The 26965-nt window shown below is 40.0% G+C and overlaps 1 protein-coding gene across 1 annotated transcript in view; it reads right to left on the bottom strand.

Annotated features, from left to right (window-relative positions):
• LOC122790988 overlaps window positions 1–26965 on the bottom strand; it is a 542539-nt gene that overhangs the window by 96877 nt on the left and 418697 nt on the right. Inside the window, exon 7 of the mRNA XM_044058711.1 lies at window positions 114–356. Coding sequence (XP_043914646.1) covers window positions 114–356 — 243 coding nt within the window. The remainder of the gene's footprint in view (window positions 1–113; window positions 357–26965) is intronic.

The raw sequence follows: 26965 nt of genomic DNA, 5'->3' as shown, positions 1-26965 counted from the left end.
TAAAATCACTGGGGACAATTCAAAAGATGTATCATAATTTCAGACTGCCTTTAAGGGAAAATATATTTCAAAATAGGAGAATCAAAAAGTTTTATCATTATTATGCAAAGTACCTGCTATCTTTTCTGCATGATCTGTGTACTGTGTAGAGCTAATGAAATTATAAAGATCTTCTCCAAGCATTTCTGTTTCACTGTCCATGTCACTGTCTTCATCCATCCGTTGTGATGATGATGATTGCTGGGGTACAGGGGACTCAGTTAAGGCAGCCTGGGCCCTTGTCACAGCATCTTCAATTGCCTTCTTGTCATTAATTATGGTATGAAGGAAAGATGATTCCATCTCCAACAACATGCCTAGACGATGCAACAGAAGAAAGATTAAGAAAATGTAGGACTGCCACAGACTGGACTCAAAATTTCAAAGACTATTTTACTACAGACCACCCCATTTGAATTCTTAAATAATCTGCTGACACTGCATGTTACCTACACTGTATGATAATAATTCTACTAGATACACTTCCTTCTCTTTCCTCTAAGCAGCCAACAATAGCTTCTTAACCAGGAGTTATTCATTCATTCATTGCAAAATGTTTACTTACAGTTTTCAGTACCTCTTTTTATTTTACAATGCTACTTTTCAATGCTGCACTCAAAATACGCTTCAATTTTCACAAAGTGCTCACCAAACTAACAACTCCTCTTCCCCAAGAAATACAGATTTTCTATCAAATTTTCTTTTATTTACTTATTTATTTTAACCAGGGAAGAGTACTGATCACAAACGACCATTTTCAGTCTCAGGAATACAAAGAAAGTTGGAATTATATTTAGTGAGAGATAGCAAGGGTACAATGAAAAAAAAACACACATACAAAATACCACTATCAGCAAAAGTTTAGAGTATATACAATTGCAATATACATTATTTACAATAAGTTGAGACAAATGTCATTTAGAAAGTGAGGTATCTGTGTTACAATTACAGCTGTATGTTGCCTAAGTGGGAGTGACTGGATAGTTGACTGGAGTGAAGGATGTTAAACCGAATTTGTGAGTAGTAGGAAGAAGTTACATTAAGCAAAATATTTTGAAGTGAGAAGTGCAGATTGGCACAACAGAAACTGCCATATGAGAGTACAGTAAGAGTGCTACTAGTAGGAAAAAGAGAAAGCAATTTAGTTTAGGTTAGGTGACATGATTGGATGAGGGATAATGACAGCTGACAGATGAGTGGAAGTGGGTCTTTAGTTGAGGTCTAAATTTGGGGTGACATGACTTGTCTTTATTTACAGAGGAATACTTTCCCAGTGTTTTGGCTCCAATATAGAAATGCAGTGATCTGCACAATGAATTTTAGTTTTTTTTTTTTTGGGGGGGGGTCACAGTGTGGGAGCAGAAAGATTGAGGTTTCTGAGGCTGTAAGATAAAGGTTGATCAATTAGTTTAACTGATAAGGGGGAGAATATTTGGTTGACTAGGAGTATAAATAGTCGTGATCCTAGGAATTCAGCCCTTTGTTGAACAGGAAGCCATTTGATTTTTTTTCAGTGTTTTACAGTGATGTTCATTTTTAGGAGACTGGGTAAGAAATATACAGATTTTACTGGTTATAGTTAGAATGTGCGTAGAATTTGTGTTTGATGCTGAGGCTACGAGGGGAAGCCACATCCAAGCTGGCAGAGTAGAATGCCTTGGCCTGTTGCTGTTTTGGAGGTTTTAGGAATAAAGGAGATTTTATTGGCTCAAAATATAAGTTAACCTTTTTATTTAGGAGTATAAATAGTCATGATCCTAGGAATTCAGCCCTTTGAACAGGAAGCCATTTGATTTTTTTTCAGTGTTTTACAGTGGTGTTCATTTTTAGGAGACTGGGTAAGAAATATACAGATTTGACTGGTTATAGTTAGAATGTGCGTGGAATTTGTGTTTGATGCTGAGGCTACGACGGGAAGCTGCATCCAAGCTGGCAGAGTAGAATGCCTTGACCTGTAGCTGTTTTGGAGGTTTTAGGAATAAAGGAGATTTTATTAGCTCAAAATAGAAGTTAACCTTTTTATTCTGCAGTCGAGGTGGAAGGAGAAGATAAGGTACAGGTCAAGCCAAATGTTAAAGTTATTAAGAGAGGTAGTGTTTTCTATCTGGGTGTTGTTGTGGGCATAGATACGAGAAGAACTCTATTTTTAAGTTTCTGTTTGGTACTAAAAATCATATTACTAGTTTTACTGGAATTGAGAAGGGGGCTTTGGCTGGAAATCCAGAGGCTTAGGGCTTTGAAATCTGATTGCATGTCTTTGTGTGAAATAGTACCATGTCATCTGCGCAGAGCAGACAGGGGAGATGAGGTAGGTCAAGAAGTAGTTTATTTATAAAGATGGAGACTAGCAAAGGTGCAAGTATGGAACCCTGTGTTACTCCTTTTTGAAGGATGACTGACTGGGAATGAATTTTGATTAAGAAGTGGTGATTGGTAAGGTAGTTTTGAAAACAAAGCAGGGAATTGTGGCTAATGCCTACCTGTAGTAGGTGATGGAGGAGAATGTGTTGAATGAGAATGAAAGTTTTTGTATCATTGATAAAGATGGTACCAGTGATCTGGCATTTGTTCACAGACAGAGGAGATGGGTAGTTCTTATTTATACGTATCCTTATAAATAAGGACTTAGACATGCCATCAAACCAAAACAATTCAGAAGAAACTGTTGCAGTCCGTTTGCTACAGAGAATTTGAACAAAATATTGTATCACAAAGATACCAGATACATGACACAGGCCGGCATAATAACACTTTCTATGATAACTTTATCTGGACAACTGTCAAAGTAATGAATACTACAGCATACCACACTGCTCCAAAAAAGTGAGACAAAATAGTTTTGAAGAAATATAAAGGACATGCAATGGCAATTAATAAAGCTAAATTGAACAAAATGCATATACCACTTTACATTCATTAAAAAGATGTTTTTTATTATGTACATTATTCAGTCCTAAGGGAAGATTTGACATAACTATATGAGAAAAAGGAAACAAAACCAGCAAGAGTTTGATAAACAACTTAATTATTTCTGTTTTGCGTACCAAGTAATGAAAGGTGACAAGACAATGGATCAGTAAGATATAATACCCAGTAGTTTTGAAAAAGCTGAAAATAAGCAGAATCCCTAACTTGACTGATTAAAATTTTAAAGAAAAGCAAATTACCCATAGACTAGGGAAAGGGGCAAAGTAAGTAAAAAATGGTAGTGTAACAAATAGCAAATACAGAAAACTACAAGCTTATTAGCTTAACATCTGTTACATGCCAAATACTAGAAATACTAGCAGGACAGAAACACTTTTTTTCACAGAACGGGAACTAATAATGAAATACAACATTGATATATGAAAGAATGCTCCTGTCAGACAAACATGATTGAATTATATAACTAGCAACAAACAAGGTTTGCACAGGAAATGCAGACAAGGTATAGATAACAATTTTGTTTTTTTTAGGTTTGATAAGAAAAATAACTAGAGAACTGTATATGATATATTTTTTTACCTAGTTGACTCATTATTTCCTCAGTCTGCCAGAGAGTTGTCCAACCCCATTCACTCCTTGGCAGAAGCGAGAGTCAGGTTAGGGAATGGGCACTGTGGACTGTCCTAGTCCTACCCCCTTTCAGCTGCCTGAATCTTTTGATGTATCTTCCTCTAAGTACATGCACAGCCTTCCAACCAAGCTGCACAGAGTTTGCAGTGAGGGCACATTAGGCTCTTCATACTGCAGCAATACACCTATATTCTACAGGTGTCATCACTGACCAAGCTATGCAGTTTCTCTTCCCCCAGGATGGATAAACCAGTATCAGCTACTCACTCCCATTTTTCTCCACCCAGTTCCTCTAGTAACCATGTTGATAGTTGAATATTAGATGTCTGGCGGGGGCAGTTAGAGGTCTCTCTCTTTCTCTCTCTGTGCTACCCATATAGTTAAGGATAATGAAACACAAATCAACATGCCGAATATCTTTCCCTTTAATGCCAACTGTCTAAAGTCCTTAAGTATGAGATGTTCATGCCGTAGCAGAACTGAAAAGGGAAAATGCTGAATTTTATTTTTTTACAAAAAAAAAGAAAAGGTTACTGATCTTTTTAACCAGATAACTGTTCTGGTGTAGTTTCTTTTTTTTCTATAACCATCTGTATCAGACAGTGAAGTTTTCAAGGTATGTTCAGATATGACTTTATGCTGGATCTTATGGTGGGTTCTAAACACTGGAGACTTACAGTCTATTACCTTCCTATAATCCTCAGGGGTCATCAGATGTTCTTAGGTTATTTAGACTGTATAATTAAGTGACCTTTACTTTTTTTTTTTGGGGTGAGGGGTATATTTTATCTGCAATCATTTTGAGGATAAACAATAAAAGAGGTAGCAGCTGCAATACCGAAACATTAGAATAAGGAAATAAGTGCTTCGGGAAGAGAGCTTTAAATTATTTGTAGACTGCTTTCATGGAACTCCATGTTCCTGGTCTGACTTTCCATTGTGAAAAGCTATTTCCCTGCAGGGCCAGTTATGGGCTTTTTGGATTATTCTGCAATTTATTTTTCTTTTCTTGGACAAGGTATATAGATAAATTAGGGGTAACATCATTAAATATAGGAAGGACATCTATTGTGGTATCACAGGATAATGTCAGATCACATGTTGACAGTATATGGAGGGCTCATCTTAATCCTTTTTGGTTAATGTGGCAGTTTGCATCTAAGGTTAAATTAAAAAGGAAGTTTAACTATGGCTAATGTCAGTGGACTGAGCTTAGCACACCCATTAGTATACTTCCTGGTTGCTTCTGAAATATAAGGATCTGGAGGGTAGAGCTAGAGGATGTATGTCAAGGGACAAAATGACCTTTCAAGATAGCAAACCTAAGCTCTTATACAGATGCACAAAGCTAAATTCTGCTGTATATAGTACTTGCAAAGAGGTACCCTTTTTGGCTTTGAGGAATCTACTTATAAAATGCAAGTGTTGCAAGACCTTTTAGCTTTATTTTTTCTCTCCCTCACACAGTTCTTTAAAGCTACAATGAAAATGTACCTTTCTGTGATGGAGATTTGGTGACAGGGCTCATCTTCTGTTGTTGCTCTTCTCCAAGGGAAGTTAAGCTTGTCTTCTGTGGGGCAGGTACTTGCAGATAGGTCATTCCCCTTGATAAAGTCACAGGTGTTTTAGAACAAATGAATTCCTGTAGTATGTCAGTATTTTACTAACTGGATAAGTGAACTTTCTCAAGGACCCCTTTTTCAGCTACAATCTGAGCCAATTAAGCAGATATGATGAAGAAAATGGACATCAAAACAAAATCAAGACATTAAAAGAGAGGCACTGTTACAAATATGAAAATACAACAAATGGAAAGTTTCAAGACTGCTGCAGACTGAACAGGTTGGTTATAGCTTTCCCAGTATGAAAACTGAGAACTGTTAAAAAGCCAGTGTTGGGAGAGTAAGATGATCAGGAAGAAGACCAATAACAAAGTGAAATTAGTGAATAAGTGGAAGAGCTATAAAGCATCAACTCTATTAGATGTAATTAAGACATATAATCTACAGTTCTGCAAAACAAAAAGTGGGGGGAAAAGACTGGAAGCCTGTCAATGTATTAAATTGGGGGGAGAACTGTAAAGGAAAGACCCAAATTTGTTAACATTTAGAAAGACACTGAAGGAACTAAATTAGTAAATGCATATAACGCAGTTACTGTTCATATTAAAAGTTCATTGATGTAAAGTGCATGTTTTGTAAAGTACTTCTAATTAGTATACTATCAGAGGCATTTTAAATTTGAGGTGGATGAGTCTAATTGGTACTTTTTCTTATTTTTAATATATCTGGACTTTAAATTGAAACAATACAAGAAAGGGTGGAAAGAAACATGTTAAAGTTAATACAATTTTATGATTTTTGGCTGCTGGAGATGTAAATGTATACTGACAATATTACACACAGAATTAAAATAGTTTTCTTTGATTTTACAGAAGTGAAGGTCTAGAGTGGTGTTTTTAACTTAAAAGATAGAAATATTTTTTTGGCAAAAAGACTTAAAACAAGGTAAGTGAGGAAAAATATGAAACACCAAGTTCTTTCTTGCATCTGCAAAGTAACAAGCTATTTTTTCCATTAGCATCTGCTTTTAGCTGATGACAAGTAGCAATTAATCATGAGAGGTTTGAATAGCATATTCTGAGTGAAATCCACAAGGTACAATGTAATTAACTTTTAAAGGAACATTGGCAAGAAATTCAATTAAAAAAGTATGAAATGAAGTTTAAAACTATGAGAAGTGAATTGCTAGAGAAGTAGTGGCTTCCCCAGCAGCCACTGTAGTTCAATGTATTAAATATAACAGCGCATGACTGTACATTTATTTAATGCTAGACAATGAATGTTTCCTTGAGAATGAAAGTTAATGTTTACTAAAAGCATATTTTGTTTTTCATGTATGTGAAGGGAACAGAGATATGAAAAGAGCAGATTGCAATCTGTGATGTGAGAATATGAGCCTTAATATGTACCTCCGCACAATTAACCTTAAGTTTTGAACAGGTAATACCTGTGGGTGTAGTCATAAATTTGGGGCAACAGCTTCTAGTTGGAGAGGAAGACTTCCATTTTGTAAAGTGTGTACAATTTTGTGTTTGACGAGAGTTAAAACTAGCAGAGGTGGCTTGAAAATTTATTTATTTCTTTGTTTCTTGAGTTTTTCTTGAAGTGGAAAGTCTAGGAAATATTATATGGTTTCCAAAAAAAAAAAAAGAACAGAAGCAACTACACACTAGTAATTGAATATGAGTAAGACAGGATTTCAGGCTGGACATTCAGCAAAACTTCAGGGAGTAGTAATTCTGACTGTGAGAGGATCCCCAACAGTCATAGAAGAGGAGAAAGAGGACAATAATGGTAATTCTGTGGTAGCATGGGTGTTACTAGCAGGGGAGGAGTACTTTGCTGTCATATATTTATATTCAGTCTAAAAAAATAAGTTATGTACTCACCATAACATTCCATGTTTGTTGTCCATAATCTCACCTTCATTCTTGATGGTTGGGTTCGGAACTGAGCATCAGTTCCAACTCGGCCATATACCAAAGCTCGAGAGCTTTTGCTGGCTTGAGGCTACATCCTATCCCAAGATGCCTAGCAATGGTTACACAGATCTCGTTTGAGACAACTAATCACTAGACTATGCAACTCAATACAACTACTACAAGAGATCCTCTGCCCATAATCCCGAAGGCATGAAGGGAATCAGGAATTTACAGCCAATTTCAGAAAAATTCCTCTCGATCATCCAGGAAGGGGGAAGGAGGAAGGAGCGTGGGATGCAAGAATTAAGGCAAGATTCTGGACAACAAACATGGAATGTTATGGTGAGTGCATAACTTTTTTATGCTATGTTGTCCTATCTCTCCTTCATTCTTGATGGTTGGGACAGCATCCCCAGCAACTTCTTTCTCGGGTGGCTCAAGGGAATAAACTCTTCAAAACAGTGGAACCAAAGGATGCCCTGTTCTGGGAGGCCACATCTACTTTGTAATGAGTGATAAATGTATGAGGGTTAACCCATGTAGCTGCAGCACAAACTGAATCCAAAGGGAGATTAGCTTGAAAGGCAGTGGAAGTCGACATACCTGTAGTTGAATGCCCTCTAATTTTCCCCAGCAGCCCTTTAGTCTGAGAGTTACAGACATAAATAATGGTGTCTGTAAGCCATTTTGAGAAGGTGACTTTTAAAACTTGAAGTTCCTTTTGTTTTCTGAGAATGAAACAAACGGCCAGATTTTCTAAAATCCTTTGTTCTATGTAGGTAGAAACTTAACTGCCTATGTACATCCAATTGGTGAAACTCGTATTCTGCCTTGTTGCCATAACTGGGGAAAAACACAAGTAGCTCAACAGACTGATTTAAATTGGCCTCAGAACAAACTTTTGGCAGAAAGGAAGGATTTGTCCTGAGAGACACCCTGTTCTTGTGGAAAATCAGATAGGGGGACGAACAGGCAGAGCTTGCAGTTATGAAACCCTTCTAGTGGAAGTAATGGCTGTCAAAAAGATCATCTTCCAAGATGAGAACTTTAGTGGGCAAGAGTAGGCTCATTCAAATGGAGGAAGAATTAAAGAGGATAACACCAAATTTAGATCCCAAGGAGGTGATGGTTCTCTTATGGGAGGTCTTAAGAAATGTACCCCTCAGAAATGCTTTGCATAATGTGTGGGACATTATGTTAGATCCCATATCTCATATGTGGTAGTTTAATATAGCAGCTAATTGTACTCGTACCGCGGCTGCTGCTGCACCCTGATTAAAGGTTTCTGTTAAAAATTCCAGAATTGCTGATACAGGGGCTGTAAAAGGGTCTATATGTTTCTTGTCAGCCCAACAAGAAAACCTCTTCCATTTGCTTGCATAGTTCCTAGTTGTATTCTTGTGCAACAAAACCAGAATGTGTCGCACTGCTGGGGATAGTTCTGGAAGTCTGGCTAAGATGGGAAGTGAAGTAACCAAGCTGTCAGCTGGAGGCTTTGAACAGAGGGGTGGAGGGTTACTGACTGATGAGTCAGAAGATCCGGCTCTGGGTCCAGGCACCAAGGCTCCTCCTGAAGATGGGGCTATAGAAAGGGAAACCATATCTGACAAGGCCAGTAAGGAGTAATGAGAATCAGCTTGCAACTCAATGATATGGCTTTCTGGAGAACTTTAGGTATTAAGAGAAATAGGGGAAATGTGTAAAGAAGTCCCAGGGGCCAACCATGAACAAGTGTATCCCTGGGTGACTCCCCAGAGGGGGGATTAGGGCAAAGTAGCTGTTGCATTTGGAGTTGATGGATGTGGCAAAGAGGTCGCAGCAAGGCTGGCCCCATTTGCAAAAAATTTGGTTTGCAATTTCCTGTCTGAAGGATCACTCATGAGACATAAGAATTGCCTTGCTTAGCCTGTCCGGTATCACGTTGGATTTCCCCGGGATGTGCACTGCAGTTAGAAAATGCTGAGAAAAAATTGCCCATTGCCAAACTCTCTGAGCCTTTCGACAGAGGGGGTAGGATCTGGTTCAGCCTTGTTTGTTGGTGTACCACACCACAGACATATTGTCTGTTTGTATTGTAATCGTACCTGTTGGAAAAGAGCATTGGAATGCTTGTAATGCCAGGAGAACTGCCCTCATCTCTAGGACATTGATGTGCAAGTAGTATTCGTGTTCTTGCCAAGTCCCTTGGACAGTCTGTCCCAGATAATGCCCCCCCCCCCCCAAATCTGGGAAGCATCTGTGGTTACTGTAACTACAGGTTGGGGAAGAACAAATGGTCTGCCTATCGTTACCTGCGTGGACTGAAGCCACCATTGTAGGTTCCTCTTGCAGGTGTTCGCAATGAGAATTTTGTGTGACATGGGCAACTACTGCATGGACCACTGAGGGAAAAGTAGCCACTGTAATATTCTCATGTGCAGGCTCACCAGTGGGACTAGTGTTACTGCAGCTGCCATTGAACCCAGAACCTTGAGGACAAATTTTGCTTGCACATTTTTCTTCATGAGCAATATTAACAAATGATGGCACAGCATTTGAACTCTTTCGTGAGGCAGTTTTGCCACCATGTCTTTTGTGTTTAAGTCTGCTCCTATAAAGGTAATATGCTGTAATGGCAACAAGACAGATTTTTCTAAATTTATAGTAATGCCCAGCTCTGAGCAGAGATGAATGGTGGTGTCGGTTGTCCTGGTTAGTAGATGCTCATTGGTGGCGGTCAGGAGCCAGTCATCTAAGTATGGAAATACCAGGAATCCTTGATGCCTCAGGTGACCCATAACTACTGCCATGCATTTGGTAAACACTTTGGGGGCTATAGTGAGGCCAAAGGGCAGAGCTCTGAATTGGTAATGGCTGGCTCCCAGCCGAAAGAGTAGATATCTTTTGGATCAACTGTCCATCTTTATATGGTAGTACGCATCCTGAAGATCTATGGAGTACATCCAATTATCGTGTCCCAGAAAAGGGAGTATAGACTGCAGTGTTACTATCCAGAACTTTGTTTTCTTTACCGACTTGTTCAGTCTGCTGAGATCAAAATTGGTCTCCAGTCCCATCTTTTTTGGAACTAAAAAGAACCCTGAGTAAATTCCGCATCCAATTTGGTCTGCAGGGACTTCTTGGATGACTTTTTCTTAGCAACCTTTGAATTTCTAGGGTTGCTTGATCCCTTTGACCTGGTGGTATGTCTGGGATGGTCTTTGATGGAAAGGGTGGAAGGGAGAAAGGAATGTTGTATCCCCTGGATATGATGGACCCATTTGTCTTGAGTCATATCTACCAGGCTTTTGGGTACAGTGATAATCTCCCTCCAACTGCCTCCAGAGGTGGACAGGCGGGCCTCCTTTCAGTAGTGCTGAAAGGGTCTACCCGAGAACGTATCTGTCACCATGATTATGCGGACCACCTCTGCCCTTGGGGGAAAGTTCACCATGAGTGTCAGGTAAGGCTCCTTTGGATTTCAGGAACCACATTTTTCCTCCCTTCTGATCTTTAGGATAAGGTCTAGTAGGGATGGAGAAACGTACTCCCACGGCAGACAGAGTCTTGCCATGTTAGGAGTTAGTTATACAGGTTAAGGTCGCAAGCTGAGAGCTTATCTTGTCAGATACCCCCACAGCTGTAGCACCTTGGAGGGTATCTCCTAGCTCCTTGAGGAGATCACTCTGAAGATGAGTAAAATGGGATAAATAATTCAGCAACCTAAGGGTAAAGGCCGCTGAAGAGAACATACGCTTCCCGTATCTGTCCATCGTTTGAGACTCCTTATTCGGCGGATGGAGAGATGTAGAAGTTTCAGCTAATTCCTTCTTGGTGGCCGCCACCACCACAGCATCTACTGGGACACCTTTGGTCAAAAACTGTCTGCCTTCCGGGGCTGTAATGAATTTGTTGGGCCTCATCGGAACTGGCTCCACCGACTCTGGAGAGCTCCATGTCTTTCAACTGACTACACCCAGGAGCTGGTCAAAAGGCGGAGACACCCAAGAGGTGGAGGGTCGAGAACCAAATGCCTGTACACCGACTCATCTTCAGAAGGGGAAATTTTTCCAGCCACCTCTCTGTTTCAGGATCTCTAAGATGTCTGAAAGGGAGACATCCTCAGAGGGTGACCATGGAGGCCTTTCTGAATCCTCTAAGTCGGTATCAGATGTGACAGACTCAGGGGAGTCTATGTGTTTCCTCTTACGAGTTCTTTTCCGTGGGACCTCCTTTTTGGGGGATGTTCCGGGGAGGTTTCGGAAGAGAGGGTTTCGCCCTTTGGGGCATCCCGAGGCATTGGTTCTCTACGCTGGGGCTGGAGGGATGGTGTAGAGGTTGACACTGACCCTTTGGGGGGGATTAGCTGGAGCCAAGGGTGGAGTAGTCTCAGAGGAAAGCACGCTCATCACCTCGAAGGCACCACTATCCTGGGCCAAGAGAGCCTCCGGCTCAGAGGAATCGGGAGATCAACCCCATGTCAAGGAGGATGGTTCCAAGGCTGATGTGGGTGCCGAACTCACCTGCACTGAAGCCCTGTGTGGGAGAGTCAGATCCGACAAGGGTCCAGTTTGACTCTCCCCCCGGAACCAATGAGAGAGTCTCGGCTCCAGACCCCTCAATGGAAGACAACATTGAATTGGTCAGAAGAGAGATCGGCACCGAAACTCTGGGAATGGATTTTGGTTCCAACGGTTCCACCACTAGGACTTCCAGCCACTCTGGCTCTGAACTCAACTGAGTTGGAGGAGGAACCAAAGGTTAAAATACTACTGGAGTTGGCTCCATAACCATCTGGGCTGGGTTGGTGAGAATATTTGTCAGGGCTGGTGTACGAAGCAACCTTCTAACCACCCGCTCCACATCATCATCCGAAAGGCTCCTGGATGACTGAGAGGAGTGGGATAGACTTATGGCTACCTACCACTGACTGCAATAGAGGAGACTACGGCACCGTACTAATCAGATCCAAGGATGGTGACCAACTCCTCTTTCGACTACTAGACAGTTCCAGAACTGCAAGTGGAACCAAAGTAGACTTTTCCTTTTCAGAACCAACAGGTTTCAGATCCGAAGAACTCAATTTCTCAGGTCTCTTTGATGGCTCGGAAGCTGGAGCCAAAGAAGGTTTGGGTGATTTGTCTGAAGGTTTGGAGGCCTGAGTCCCTTCAACCACAGAATCAAAAGGCCCCTTTAACAAATCCCGAAGAATTAGCTTATTTTTCCATTCCTGCAGAACCCTTGAACTAAACGCATGGCAAATAGAACAGGAATCCTGCAGGTGGACGGCACCTAAGCAATACACACAACTAGTGTGACCATCAGTGACTGTCATTTTTTTGTGTGCAAGAATCACAGTTTTTAAAGCCAGACTGTTTGATCTCTTTAGACATCCTGTCACAATCAGCCAAAGTTCACAACCCACAGAGAAATGCACCAAGTTAGTAAAAGTTTCACACAAGTGCAATATGGAGTGGTAAGAGGGAAGGAAAGTTAGAGGAGGGTCTCTAACTTAAACGACATACTCCTCCAACCTGAGGAGATGCCTCTAATTTAAATGACAAAAGGAATAAAGAGAAGCCCTCTAACTAAAATGGGCTAAGGAGAGAAAAAAGTGAATCCTCTAACTTAAATGGATTCCTAAAAGGGGGCCAGCACTAAATAGAGGCCTAAGAGGAAAAACAACAGCCCACACAAAGCCAAAAACATAGACCAGAAAGGACCTTTATCAAGAACAAGGAACACTCAAGATATAGTAATAAAAGGAGATTATTCTACTACTAAATTATTAGTTAACAACCACACAAAAAGGTTAAGAAAAAATCCACTTAGCCTGAGCCAGCGAAAAAGCAATCTCGAAGCTTCAAGTGGCAAACGAGATCTGGGTAACGGTCACTAGGCATCTTGGTATAGGATGTAGCCTCGAGCCAGTGAAATCTCTCAAGCTTTAGTATATGGCCAAGTCGGAACTGATGCTTGCTTCCGAACCCAACCATCAATAATGAAGGTGAGATAGGACAACATAACATCTACTGTTATGGAGCTTAGAAGAATTTTGGGAGAAATAAAAAGCTTTCAGCAGGGCATATAAGTTATGGGCGGGGACTAAAAATTGACTTGCAAAACTGAGGACTTATCAGGGCAACCTAGAAGGGAAAATGTAACATTGGAGGATAGACTTCTACAAAAATGCATAAAAATATTTGACTTGGAAAATGTGAATTCAGTACCAGACACTCAGAAAGAAGTTAAATATTTTCTCCAAGATACAATAGCTCAGCTAGAATAGATAGAAATGATGTAAATTTATATTTTATGGGAGCCTGTGTATTTTTCACTGATAACTCTGAAAGCCATCAAAAACTATATTGGTCCATGCACCAGAACAAACTATGATAAAGATGAAGGGAAATGAGATAAATGGGAGACACTGGTGCTTTTCTACTTAACTGTTAAAAAGGAATTTAAGGAGCAGGTAGTCCATATGATTCTACAGTTAGTAGGGAAAGTAGAAATTACTACAGAAGGGATAGGTAGTAAGTGGGATAAAATGAAAAGGGACTTTTAAAAGCATGGTAGAAGTAAGAGAAAGAGATATGAGAAAAAAGTAACAGGAATTGTTTAGAGGAGTTGACAAAGGTTGAAGTATTGGAAAAGAAGTGGAATATCACAGAACAAGAGGATGAAAAACTGCAGAGTGGTAAATGAAAAATAAGGCAGTATTCAAAACTGAGTACTATAAATAAACAGAAACATTCCCAAAAATAGGAAGCAACAACTCCAATACACCAGGAAAGTGTTAACGGTCAAGTGTTTTGTTTTTAATTAACAGAACTTCATCAGAACCTAGTGAATCCATGTGTTCACTGATTTTAAATATAGATAAAAGTACATACGGTCATCTTTATTCTTAATTGCCAATATATGCTCAAATATTCTCTGTGAGAGCCTACTAGTGGTTTTTCCACATAGAAGATCTTGCAAGAAGAGCAGGTGGCCAAATACGCTGGTGATTAAGAACAAAGATGACGGTAATCCATTAGCAAAACATGCTATGAAATCTAGTTTCTACAAAAAAATATTTTCTCAGTTAAAGATTTTGAACACAGTAAACCATTTGGAGGTTATATGAATAGCATTTTCGATGGTAAAAAAGTTAAGTGGGTAAATGATTCCATTAATATACACCTGTTAAAGGCAAAAAAAAATTTAATCATAAGTTTCCTTGAAATTATGTACATAATTAAATTAAACATGGTTACATACATAAAATCTTTTTAACAATATTTTGTATAAATTGTATTATGTAATGTCAGCTGCTGAATCACTTGATCTCTTATGTGTTCTAGATATATTTTTACATATATTTAAAGTCAAAGAACAAACGGATTCTTTGAATTAAAAATAAGGGAGTGTTATGATATTGACGAGTTCAGAAAGGCTGGTCTTAAGCATCTAATTTTTGGCAAAAACTTTTAGCACAATGATGTAGGCAACCAAAAGTATAAAGAGTTATAGCCTAAATTAGGGAACCTATGAAAACAAAAATAACCAGAAATTCTATAAAGGTATTACAGATATTTCAGATTTTTTTTTTAATTTGTATAAACCAGGGAGATAGGTAGACCACATAAAGACACAAATAGAAATATTTATGGAAAACTTTGTTATGCCAAGGTTAGAGGAAAATAAGGCTCAGCAAGATGAATTAAATACAGTCATGTATAATCAATATTGACAGGGAAATGCTCAGGGGCAGGTGGTACTCCATTGGAAATTTGGAAGTTAGTAGGGAAGAAAAGGATAAAAATTTGGTCTGGAAGGCTTTGTTTTACAACATTTGAAAACTGGGAAGTACCAGCATCATGGAAAAAGGTTGTGGTAGCAGTATTACCCGAGGAGTGTAAAGATCCTTTAGATCCAGCTTCATGTAGTCCAATTTCAATTTTAAACCATTATTACACACTGCTAATGTCTATATTATGTAACAGGGTGGTACACATCTTATTAAAATGTTTGATATGAATCAATGTAGCTTCATGGATGGGAGGAAAACATCTGACAACTTTGTCAGAACAATGATGATTCAGTGGGAAGCAGAGTATAAGGAAATACTGCTATTGTCAGTGATTAGACTTAATGCAGAGAAAGCATTCAGTAGTCAGCTGGCATTTGAAGAGTAGGGAAATGATAGCATTTGCATTAATAAGAATATACGAAGAGTTAAATGCAAAAATTAAGGTGGCAGGATTTCTCTCAGATATGCTGTATTTTACCAGAACAACCAGGCAGGGATACTCTTTTTTTTCCTTTCTATTATTTGTTGTATATTTAGAGCCATTAGCAAAGAAAACAAGGGATTCACAACTTTAATGCTATAACTGGTAAAGTTAGTCTTATGTACAGATAATATAATGTTGTACATGATAAATCCAGAAAAGGACATTTCAGTGTTGTGGAACATTTTAAGACATTTTCAAGAAATTTCATGATATAAAATAAGATAAAAAAAGCTATAGAGGTAAACTTTGGATGGACACACATCCCCATACTTATGGGGATATAAAATGAAGTATTTAGGTGTAAGGATTGAAGACGATTCTGTTATGGCAACTACAGAAATCTGGTAAGAGAGTAAACAGAAGATAACACAAAAATTAAGAAAATGGAAGGTCTTTATTATGAATATGAACAGTAAAATACAAGCAGCAAAAATGCTTCTTAAGTTTTATATACAAATCAGGCCTCTATTTATCTGCTGTAGGAGAAGTAGTGGACAGCAGTTAATAAAATGTTAAAATAATTTATTTGGGAGGGGATGTGGGCAAACGTTAACTGGGAAAAGTTGACTCTCCACATAGAACAAGGTGGTTTAGGGTTACCTCATTTAAAGGGGTATAAAGCTACACAGTTAAGGCTCATATACAGAAGTTAAGTAGGAGGTTATAATCAAAGTAGAAAAAGATAATGATGAAATGAGGAGAAGGGGTCAACATAAAGAGTCAAGGATTTTGGATGCAAGTCCTTAAAGAGAACAATAACAACAATGTAAAATATTATATGTGTAAAGCAGCAAAAAGTATTCTCAGAACTAAGCCAGCGCAGAAATTGAGAACAGAGATTTTACCAATAGAGTTGTCTACTAGTAGAGGTATAGAAAATAGACAAGAGAATGCTGAAATTTAGTCTAGGAAATTAGTAAAGGATCCAAGGTAATGGGAACAAACAATTCAAGGGAAAGGTGACAGAGTGGGACAAAGCTAGACAGGAGTTTGGACTACAGGTTACAGACTGTCTTCCATATCAGGGATTAATAAAATACAGGCCAAAAAAAAGGGATAGGGAAGTGATAAGTGAAACACCAGCATCAGAAGAGTTTTTGAGTCTAGAACAGAAACTGCTGTTAAAAATAATTTGTAGGGTGAATAAAATCTTATATGATAACTATAAGACTGAGCAAGAGGAGGTTAGATAACGCTGGGAAAGAGAATAGAAAGGCAAATTACAAAGAATCAATGGAAAAATCTGAAAGACTCCAATGTATGCAAAACAAGAGCCAGAAGGTTTAGGATTTTTCATGAAAGTGTTTGCACAGTATTTTTATTCAGTAAGTGAACTTCATATTACATTTTCCTCAGGTAGACATCAAATGTTGGAGATGTGATAGGATAGAGAACTTTATCTATCATTATCAGTGTTGCTAATACCTTAACATGTCTGTGTAAGTTTAAATTTCCCTTAACTGCAAATGGAATGCCAGCACTTTTTGTATTAGATTTCCTGGATCTTTGAAAAATGTATCTAACTTTGAACAACAGAAAAAATATTTTCCAAGTTCCTCTTTGTTCCTTGTTACACCTCCAACACATTTTGCTTGCCTTTGGGAACATCTTGCTTAACCTGTCTAGTGTATAACAATACTTGGAGACATTTCTAAACAAATATGCTAAACTTCCTGGACTTGGTGGCAAATTTTGCACTTCTACAAATACTGACCCAATGCTCTTCCAATATATGGGTGTCAATTTTTCCTAGGTCCATATTTGTTCTTTTATTTTTATCCTAAAGTTATTTAATGCTGTATTTATTCTACTTATTAACTTTGTTATTGCCTTCTGATGTACTAGCCCAAATTAAATTATTAGGTCAGATTTTGAATGCCCTTACTTTTCATTTGTCTATCATAGGCCTGTAGGACATTCAGCAGACCTTTACACCCAGTCTCATGCTGTACCTATATGCAAATTCTTCCCAGTCCATAGCCCTTTGTTTTGGGAACAATTTGGACAGGACCAATCTTTCTCGTTACCACCATCCAACTAGTAATGCTGCATCTCCATTTAATTTCTCTCCTCAGGCTGACAGGACAAAGTTCATATGTGCATGACAGGTAGTACCATGTATTCATGATATGCAATAATCTGGCTAAAGGATGCTCATTATTTTCTGATTTTAAGCCCTGGGACCAAATATTTGATCTCTGGACCATCTCTTTAGGTTCCCCCTTTATGCATCATCACTTTCCATTTAGAACTGAAATTTACATTCTGAATTAAATACGCTAATCTACTTCATGCCACATTGTAACAATCTCTCAAATGTGGCAATGCCAGACCTCCTTGCTCCTAGGATAAGATCAGAATATTCCACTCTACTCTCGGTCCCTTATCTTCCCAAAGGAATCTGATTATGGCCTTTTGAAAACTATTCCATATTTTCTCCCCCGGGTCAAATAGATATGTCTGACCCACATATAATACCAGGGCAACCAAAATTATCTTTACTGCTTGGATTTTATGTTCAAGATCCATACTTATAGTCTTCTACCTTTCTTATCTGATTTAAAATAAAGCTCTAGTCACCACTTATTATCAATATTGTTTCACAAAATCCTATTATTTCTGTTAACATTTCTTTTAATTCTTTTTTCTTTATCTTTGGGGTATATATAAATGTACTAATGCAATTCTATGCCCCATCTAATTCTCCCCAACCACAAGAAACCTGCCCTGGTCATCATTTTTCTGTTCCTCTGTTATCAACAGGGTCCCTTTCCTGATCAAGATTATTACTCCCTTGCTTCTAGCTTCACCTCTGACCTCTGAGTAACAGCTTTCTCTGAAACCTTGGTTTATCAGTTTCTCATGTTATCGTTTCTGCAAATTTGTCTCCTGCAATAGTATGATGCATGCCTGGAGCATCTGCTTATAAGCCACCACATTATTGATTTTTGTCTTATCCAAAAGGTCATTAATGTTTCAGGATAGTACTCCCAAAGCCATATTACATTACTTATTCTCTAGCTTGTCTTTAATAAAAAGATTCTTGTTAATTTCCTCAGCCCTATTAGTAATATTGTTTTAACATCTTCCATTTTTGTATAGTCTAAAATGTCTGCATATACTTTCTTTCCTCCCTATCCTTTTGATTAGTTTAAAATTAACTGAAAAAAAATTACAATAATTATATATCAATTCAAAATAACAAAATTCATAACACCATCTTCCCTTTAGTATAGGCAAGTCACAGCTCTTCCGTGGTACTAAGTGAGCTGATTCACTCTACTCATGTAGGCTTTGTTCTACCTTCCCCTGAGATGCACATTTTTCCTTGTTTATTAACAAGCCCCCCCCCCCAGACACAGACACACACACATCTCTACTTTGGGTTTATCACTTTACTGCACTTGGACTTAAAAAGCAGTCTGTCAGTTGGGAGACTGGCTGTAAGTTCACCACAATTCTGTGTTCATATGCTCAACTTGCTCTAACTAATATTACTGAATCGAAGCTCACAGTTTTCCTTTAATGAAAGGATGTGAGTACAGCCAATATAATTCATGCTTCCTCCTTTCCTTGCCCTCACTGGCTGTTCTCACATCAACACTTCTCCATTCTCACCTAGCAGCATGGAGATAGTGGGTGGTGATTAGCTTATACACCTCTCATTGCTACTACATTTAAAATTATGATCTGATAGTATCAGCAGACACCCAATACAACAGCAAAAAGCATGCATTTTAGAGAACACATGGTTAAAATGATGCGAGCTAGTTAATAAGAAACATTAGCTCTCACAGCAGAAAAGACAAACAAAAAAAAAAAAAAAAACAAAACTGAGAATTACACAAGCCCTCATCAGACGGTCTAGTCTGTCTAGTCTAGTCTGCTGAGAGAAAGGGTCCCTGAGTTAACTTGTTTCGCCAAAATTTTGATCATTAGATTAGGCATCTCTTACCCTTTTAGTAAAGTTCTCTATGTCTTTGTTTAATCAAGTAATTTCTTTTTAACTACTGGAAAGCTTTAACTGGACATCATTCTTTTAGTATGTTCATAGGTTCATAGGTTCATACTAGGCTATCTGCCCTAGGGCATTTATAAGCCTAGCCAGAATGTGTTTGGCTTTCGCCACCCATTTTAAATTTATTTTGCTATGCCCTTTTTCGAGGTTAGTATACTGTGCCTCTATCTAACAGTGACACAGAAGTGATACCCGGGGTAAACCTACGATCTCCCATCCACTCATCAAGATTCCTCTTGAAGAGAGTCAATGAGGGACTCTGCCTAACCTGGACTGGGATTTTATTCCAGAGTGAAGGGAGCCTCTGGGTTATGAATCTGTCCCTCCAGCATGTCCTATTTATTTCAGTGCTGAGGTTCAAGTCTCGAGCGTAGCTCGATGGGATTTGGATTTTCTGAGGTGCAGCATGTCCATTAATTCGGGTTGGACATGGCTTTATCGTCAGGCACAGATCTCCTCTGAACAGGCGGTATGCCACTGAGTAGAGCTGGAGTTTCTTTAACCGGGCAGCATATGGCATCTGTTTGAGCCCTTTGATCCTCTTGGTGAGGTACTTTTGGGGTCTTTCCAGTTGCTGCAGGTGTCTGGTAAGGTACATCCCAAAAGGGGCATTGTACTCAATTATGGGCCTGATGAGGGATGAGTAAAGAGGCACGATGACCTCCCCTGATCTAGATGTGAATCCCTTCATGATTAGGTGGGCTATATAAAATGTTTTTCTAACCACTTTGGCCACGTGGTTGTCAAATGAGAGATTGCTATCAACTTGGGTCCCCAGGTCCCTAATTACTTCTTCTGTACTTAATGGATTTCCACCTATGGGGTAATTTGTGGGCACTTTGTTTTTGCCAAAGGGGATGACTATACACTTTTTGGCATTTAGCTTGAGGCCATGGCTCTGGCACCAGTTGTCTGTTTCTATGAGGCCCTTTTGGAGGATGCTTGTGTCGGCTGGAGAGTCGATTATGGCACCCAGTTTGCAGTCATCTACTTGGTCAGCCACAGTCCTTCCGTGTTGGCCTGTACCTCTGAGAAATATATACCGAACAAGAGAGGTCCCAGGACTGAGCCTTGTGGGACACCACTTGTAACTGTTTTGGAGTCTGACATGGCTCCAGCAATTCTAACCATGTGGGTTCTGTCCTTGAGCCAGTTTGCAATCCATCTAGTGACATAGGGGTTTATATTTAAGCTGGTGAGCTTATCTATAATGCCCGAGTGGGGTATTGTATCGAAGGCTTTTGCGAGGTCCAGGTAGGCTGTGTGGACCACCTTCCCTCGTCAATGGCCTTGGTGACTGTTTCAAAGAAATCAACCAGGTTTAAGAGGCAGGATCTGCCCTTAACAAAGCCAAACTGGGTAGGATCCAGTGTTTGTAGGTCCCCAATATCTTTATTTATGAGGTCCATGATGATCCTTTCCATAGCTTTGCAGACCAAGCTAGTCAGGCTTATGGGCGATAGTTTCCAGGATCCGTTGAGGCACCACCTTTATGGAGAGGGACCACTGTTGCTGTACGCCACTCTTTGGGCACATATCCTGTAGTAAGGCTGAGATTGAACAGTAGTTTTATGTTTGGGTTTAGCTCTTCTTTGAGTTCATGTACCGGGACACCATCTGGTCCCATTGATGCTGTGTTTTTGCTTTGGAGAGGCGGCTCTTACCTGAGCATCTGAGATGTCAGGGGCAGCACTCTGCTGGGATAGATATTTGCCCTTTGGTGGGAGGGGAGAAGTTTGCTGAACCTGTCAGCTAGGATGTTGGCAATGTCTGTGGGTTTGGTGTATTTTTTGTCATTTTGGACTAATTCTGAGCATATCTGGGAATTACCACCCAGGTTCCTAACATAACTAAAGAAAGCCTTGTGATTATCCTTAGTGTCCTGTGCAATTTTTCTCTCGAAGCTGGCCTTAGACAATTTTATGTGTGCCCGTAGTTTTTTGCTAATACTGATCAGTGATGCCTTCCCTTTTTGGGATTTTGCTTTATCATTTAGTAGCTTCCTCCTTCTATTGTATAGTTTGTTTATGGCTGGGGTCCACCAGACAGGACGTCTGCCTTTGTTCAGCAAGTTATTCAGTATAAGCCTCAAGCCTGAAAGATATCCTTTTTCAATGATTCTGTTCAGCTTCTGTGTACCTAAGATGCAATTTCATGTATTTACCACTATTTACTAGTTTCCAGTTCATATGTTGCCACTCTGTTAGTCAACAGTGTCAGTTCTAACAGTAGGTTATTTTATAATTCTGAAATAGCTCAGAACTCTGTTAATTGTTAGATGTCCACTGCCAATGGAATTTTCTAAACTGCATCAATTGACTTTACAAGTGTAAAAAAAAGTCTTTCAAGTGATTTTTTTTTAGTTTCTAAGTACCTTTACAATTTGTCACAGACACTACTTGCAGACCAAAAAAAAAAAGTTTCACCCATGACAACTTCACTAGAGACACTAGAGAAGCGGCCTTTACCTCTGCTATTCCTATTATCATAAATATTCCATATGCAGTTCATGCAAACTAATGAGGAAACCACCAGTCAAAACAGTCTAACATAATGTTGTCACCAGTCCAAATAAATTCCAAGAAAGTATGTAAAAGTAGTAATATAACCCCAGGGCCGGTGCTAGCATTTTGGGGGCCCCCAGCAAGTTTCAAGTTGGGGGCCCTACTCAGGAGAGTATAAAGTGTGACCACATTGCCATCACACCCCTTCCCTGTCAAGCTCATCCAGCACCATTTCATGACCACTATAGTGTTACTACATTCAGATCATTAAGAAATGATGTGCCAGGGTATAAACTGGCATTTAGTACCAATATTACATTACAACAACCCCCTGTACCACAGCAAGGTAGCCACTCACTGATGCACGCATACTGACTGGAATTTAGTACCAATGTTACATTATGACAAACCCCTGTACCACAGCAAGGTAGCCACTCACTGGTGCATGCACACACTGACTGACATTTAGTACCAATGTTACATTATGGCAAACCCCTGTACCACAGCAAGGTAGCCACTCACTGGTGTATGCACAAACTCAGTGGCATTTAGTACCAGTGTTACATTATGATAAACTCCTGTACCACAGCAAGGTAGCCACTCACAGGTGCATGCACACTGACTGGCATTTAGTACCAATGTTACATTATGACAAACCTCTGCATCACAGGAAGGGAGCCACTGAGGTGCACACACTGACTGGCATTTAGTACCAATGTCACATTATGACAAACCTTTACAACACAGCAAGGTAGCCATTCAGAGGTGCACACACACACTGACTGCATACTCCTCAACCTCCCAGATTTCCACAGAATGTCCAGATGTGACTCATTTTTGGTCTGTTCCTCAAAATTTATAGTTTTCTGGATTTTCTGTAGCAAATCACTGAGGACTGAATTCACTAAATAATGACAGGCATTTGAGTTTGACTTCATAGCCTTCAGAAAATGCAATGCAACACCTTTTATTCTAGCAACTTTTTAAGGTTATAAGAGCAATATTTAAAATTTGTCCTGATTTTTGGGGCTATAACCCCATTATCTGTGGCTTTGTCCAGATTTTTTGTGCCATGAGATTGAGAGCTATGACTGGCATTTAGCAGCAATGTTGTTACATTATGACAAGCCTCTGTACTGCTTCAAGATAGCCTGTCCCACAGAGGTACACAAAGACACCCACACTGACTCCCACACACAGCACAAACACAAGACAAAGACAGCAATACAGCAAGACTAAACAGAGACACCTACACAGACTCCCTCACACAAGAGGGAGGCACACCAAGACAGACAGACTCTTGCACACATGACAGACACCCACACATGATAAACACAGAACTATAGAAAGACTGAACATTAACACCCACACAGACTTAGACACATAGGACAGAGGCATCCACTCTCACAGTACAGAGACAAGACCAGGACAAAACTATTGCAAGACTGAACAGAAACCCACACAAGATGAAGGCAGCACTACCACAAAACAAAACTGAGACACCCCTCCGAAACACAAGACAATGACAGCAATATGGCAAGACTGAAACACAAGCAGCATTAGATAAACTGACCCCATCACACAAGACAGTTACTGACATGTAGAACAGTCACACTGCAAAGGTACACAAGACAGCTATGGCACTGATACAGTAAAGACTACAGACGCACAAAACATACAAGGGAGAGCCATGGGGATTACTGAGCCTGAGGCAGACAGACTCAAACCCAAGAGAAAGTCAAAGAAACACACAAGACAGAGCCATGGGGATTACTGGGCCTGAGGCAGACAGACTCAAACCCAAGCACAAAACAGCAATGGGGAGTACTGAATCTGACACAGACAGACTCAAACCCAGAGAGAAACAGTTGAAGTTAAGAACAGCATAGTGTCATTTCTCTTCAATGTGCGGTTATCTCCTCAGCTTTTCTGATTGCTGCCACTTTTATCTGTCCTTCCTGTGCTTCTGTCCTAGCCTATGAGTCCTGCCGCCCCCAAGTGTCCTAGACTCACAGCGAGTCCTGCCGCTCCCAAGTGTCCTGGCCTCATGACAAGTCCTGCCGCTCCTAGCTGCCTTTGCCTAAACTCCTGCTCATTTCATCCTCATTGTGCTACTCTGTCCTACCTGCTGGAATAAGCAAAAAAAATCAGTGAATACACAGCATACTATACAAGCCACGCTAAGATACTACCTGAAATTTACTGCTTTACAGCTTTATAAAAGACTATTGGAAAGGAAATGAGCACATACCTAGAGTTTTACTAGGACCTTATTTGTTTTCTTCCAGACAAATTCTTCAGGGAGGCTGCCATGTAATATACCTTGTCCCACTTCATGATCAATTGAGGGCACAGCTAAGCCTGAAAGTCTCTCCTGACTCATTGATGAATGTAGGTATGTCTTTATGAGTTTCAGTTTAGAAAAGCTGCATTCTGCAGTAGCCACTTTAATGGGTGCAGTCAAATAAATACGCAGTGAAACATAAGTATTTATATAGATGTCTTGCAAGTGGTTGTGAATGAGGAAATTTAACACAGTCAGAGGTGATGATTCATTATCAATCATTCGAGAAAGGCTTTTCAGTTCGTGTCCGAGGTCAGAGTCATCAATGTCACAGTGGCACTTATCCTGTCAGTCAGTTGTTCTTTCAGAGCCTGGCAGTGTTGGAGCAATGTGTCTTCTGCAACTTCACTCAAGACTTTAATTTTTCTTCTTTTGGCTTTTCCCGGTTAGGTGTCGCCACAGTGGATCACTTGTCCGCTCATAATTGGCAGTGAAGTTTTTACAGTGTCGAGTTGCCAGCCCGGCAGCCAACCTTCCACAGAACACACACAGACACACACACACCCACACACACACACACACACACACACACACACACACACACACACACACACACACACACACACACACACACACACACACACACACCCGTGCCTTGGGCCAATTTAGTGTGTCCAATCCACCTACAGCATGTCTTTGGGATGTGGGAGGAAACCGGAGCACCCGGAGGAAACACACGCGACCACAGGGAGGACATGCAGACTCCGCACAGAAGGCACCCCGGCATAGGATTGAACCATAAAACCTCTTGCTGTGAGGTGGCAACACTAACTGCTGCACCACTGCAGCCGCCCTCAAGGCTTTAATATTTGATAAAAATCCAAAATGCTTCATCACACTCTGAATGTTGTTCAAACCGGTCAGTAAATGATTGGATTGTTGTGTCCAGCAGCACACTGAAGAACTCTACATGTACTTTTACCAGTGGATTCTGTACAGTCTCACCGTCTCTTTCATAGTCAAAGAAGCACTTAACTTTCCTCTGCCTCTTTTCTTGAAATGTGGTGCCAACATCCAGTTCTTCTGCTACCTTGGAGGCTTCACTAATGGCATGTTGAAATCCTGTCTCTGTAATTCTTCAGCAAGTCCACAGCTGATGCCAGCAGTTGGACACATAGAAATATCAAACAATGGACTCTGCAGAACTTTGCTTGCGCGATTTACCTGTCAGCACATCATACCAAACCACTAAACATACAATGAATTGGTATGACATAAGTTCCGAGTACAGTCCCCTTGCTAATTGATATGTTGAATCACTTGAATGTACAGCTTCAACTATCTCCTGTAATGCTTCCACAACTCCCTTCAACTGAAATCTTACTGCCTTGACAGAGTCTATCCTGCATTCCCAGCGAGTCTCTGACATTGGCTTCACAGTGACATTTATGTGCCATTTCAAGATCTCCCATCAGCTCATTAATGCTGAACAGAGTATGTACATGTTTTGCAGACATCCAAAGAACAACACTGCCTGTAGTGATAAATGTGCTCCATCACTAACTATAACATTTAAATCCTAGCAGGCACATGACACACAAAAAGCCCTTGAATTCATCTGTTTTATCTGGACCTGCACTCCAGCTCGTTTCCCCTTCATGTTGCTGCCATTGTCGTATCCTTGTCCTCGACAGTTGTTAATGTCCAGTTGATGATTTTGCAGAGTCTGAAGAAGTGCTTCTGTAAGTCCTGCCCCAGTTGCATCATTCACAGGCACAAATCCCAGAAAGTGTTCCTCAAATGTGGCTGCAGTCCTTGAAATAGCCACATACCTAACTACTACAGTAATTTGCTCTTGATTGCTGATATATGGCGTGCAATCAAGAATCACGGAAAAGTACCTAGCATCCTTCACCTTCCCTACAATGGCCCTTAAAATAGTATTTGCAATCTGCTGGATAATTCCATTCTGTATGTTCTTCCAAAGATAGTGATGCAGTACTTCGTTACTCCTAATAGGACGCAAATGTTCAGCCATGACAGAATCAAACTGCGACAAAAGTTGCACTTGGCCTTAGAAATTGCCATTGCCATAGGTATACAGGGCATCACTCGTACCACAGAATGCCATGTTCCATTCTGTAAAGTACTGGACAATAGCTATAATGTGTTCTAACACACCACACCAGTGAGTTCTCTTTTTCAACCATTGCTGGTCTCTTATCATCCATTGTCTGCCTACTCTTTACTCTATTGTCTAGTTCCTTCCACTTCAGCATTGCTGCATGCTCTGGTGCTTGGTCATGTCTGTGTAAAGCTTTGGACATCTCTATCCATGCTCTGTCACCACCTGACCTGAGAAGATGGTTAGAATGTCCAAATAATTTGCATGCAAAGCAAAATGGTGCATCTTTTGAGAATGAATATGTCAACCAAGTGTGTTTTGCTCTCTCCCCATTACGCAGCACATGGAAATAGTTCTCCGATGTAAATCTTCTTTTCTGTTCATTGATTGGAAACTGTGGGATCACCACTTGCACAGGTCTATGCTGAATGGCGGCTACCTTAAACTCATCCATTATCAAGTCTGGGCAAGTTCCTAGATCCTCAAAAGATAAACCTGATGGGCTCTGCAAATCATAGGCCACATCTCTTGGCACTACAGAAGTATGGGTTTCTTCTGCATCAAACTCTGGTGATCCAGGCAACACCTCTAAAGTTGAATACGCATTTGCTGACAAAGTTTCGCCCAAGGTAATGGCTGTAGGTTCACAGGAGGTAGCCTGTGGTGCAGCCGCAAAAGAGTGGTCCCTTTCC

The sequence above is a fragment of the Protopterus annectens genome, chromosome 16.part0, assembly GCF_019279795.1.
Source record: "Protopterus annectens isolate FY-2018-M chromosome 16.part0, PAN1.0, whole genome shotgun sequence".
Lineage (NCBI taxonomy): Eukaryota > Metazoa > Chordata > Ceratodontiformes > Protopteridae > Protopterus > Protopterus annectens.
This window is presented reverse-complemented; position numbering and strand designations above follow the sequence as displayed.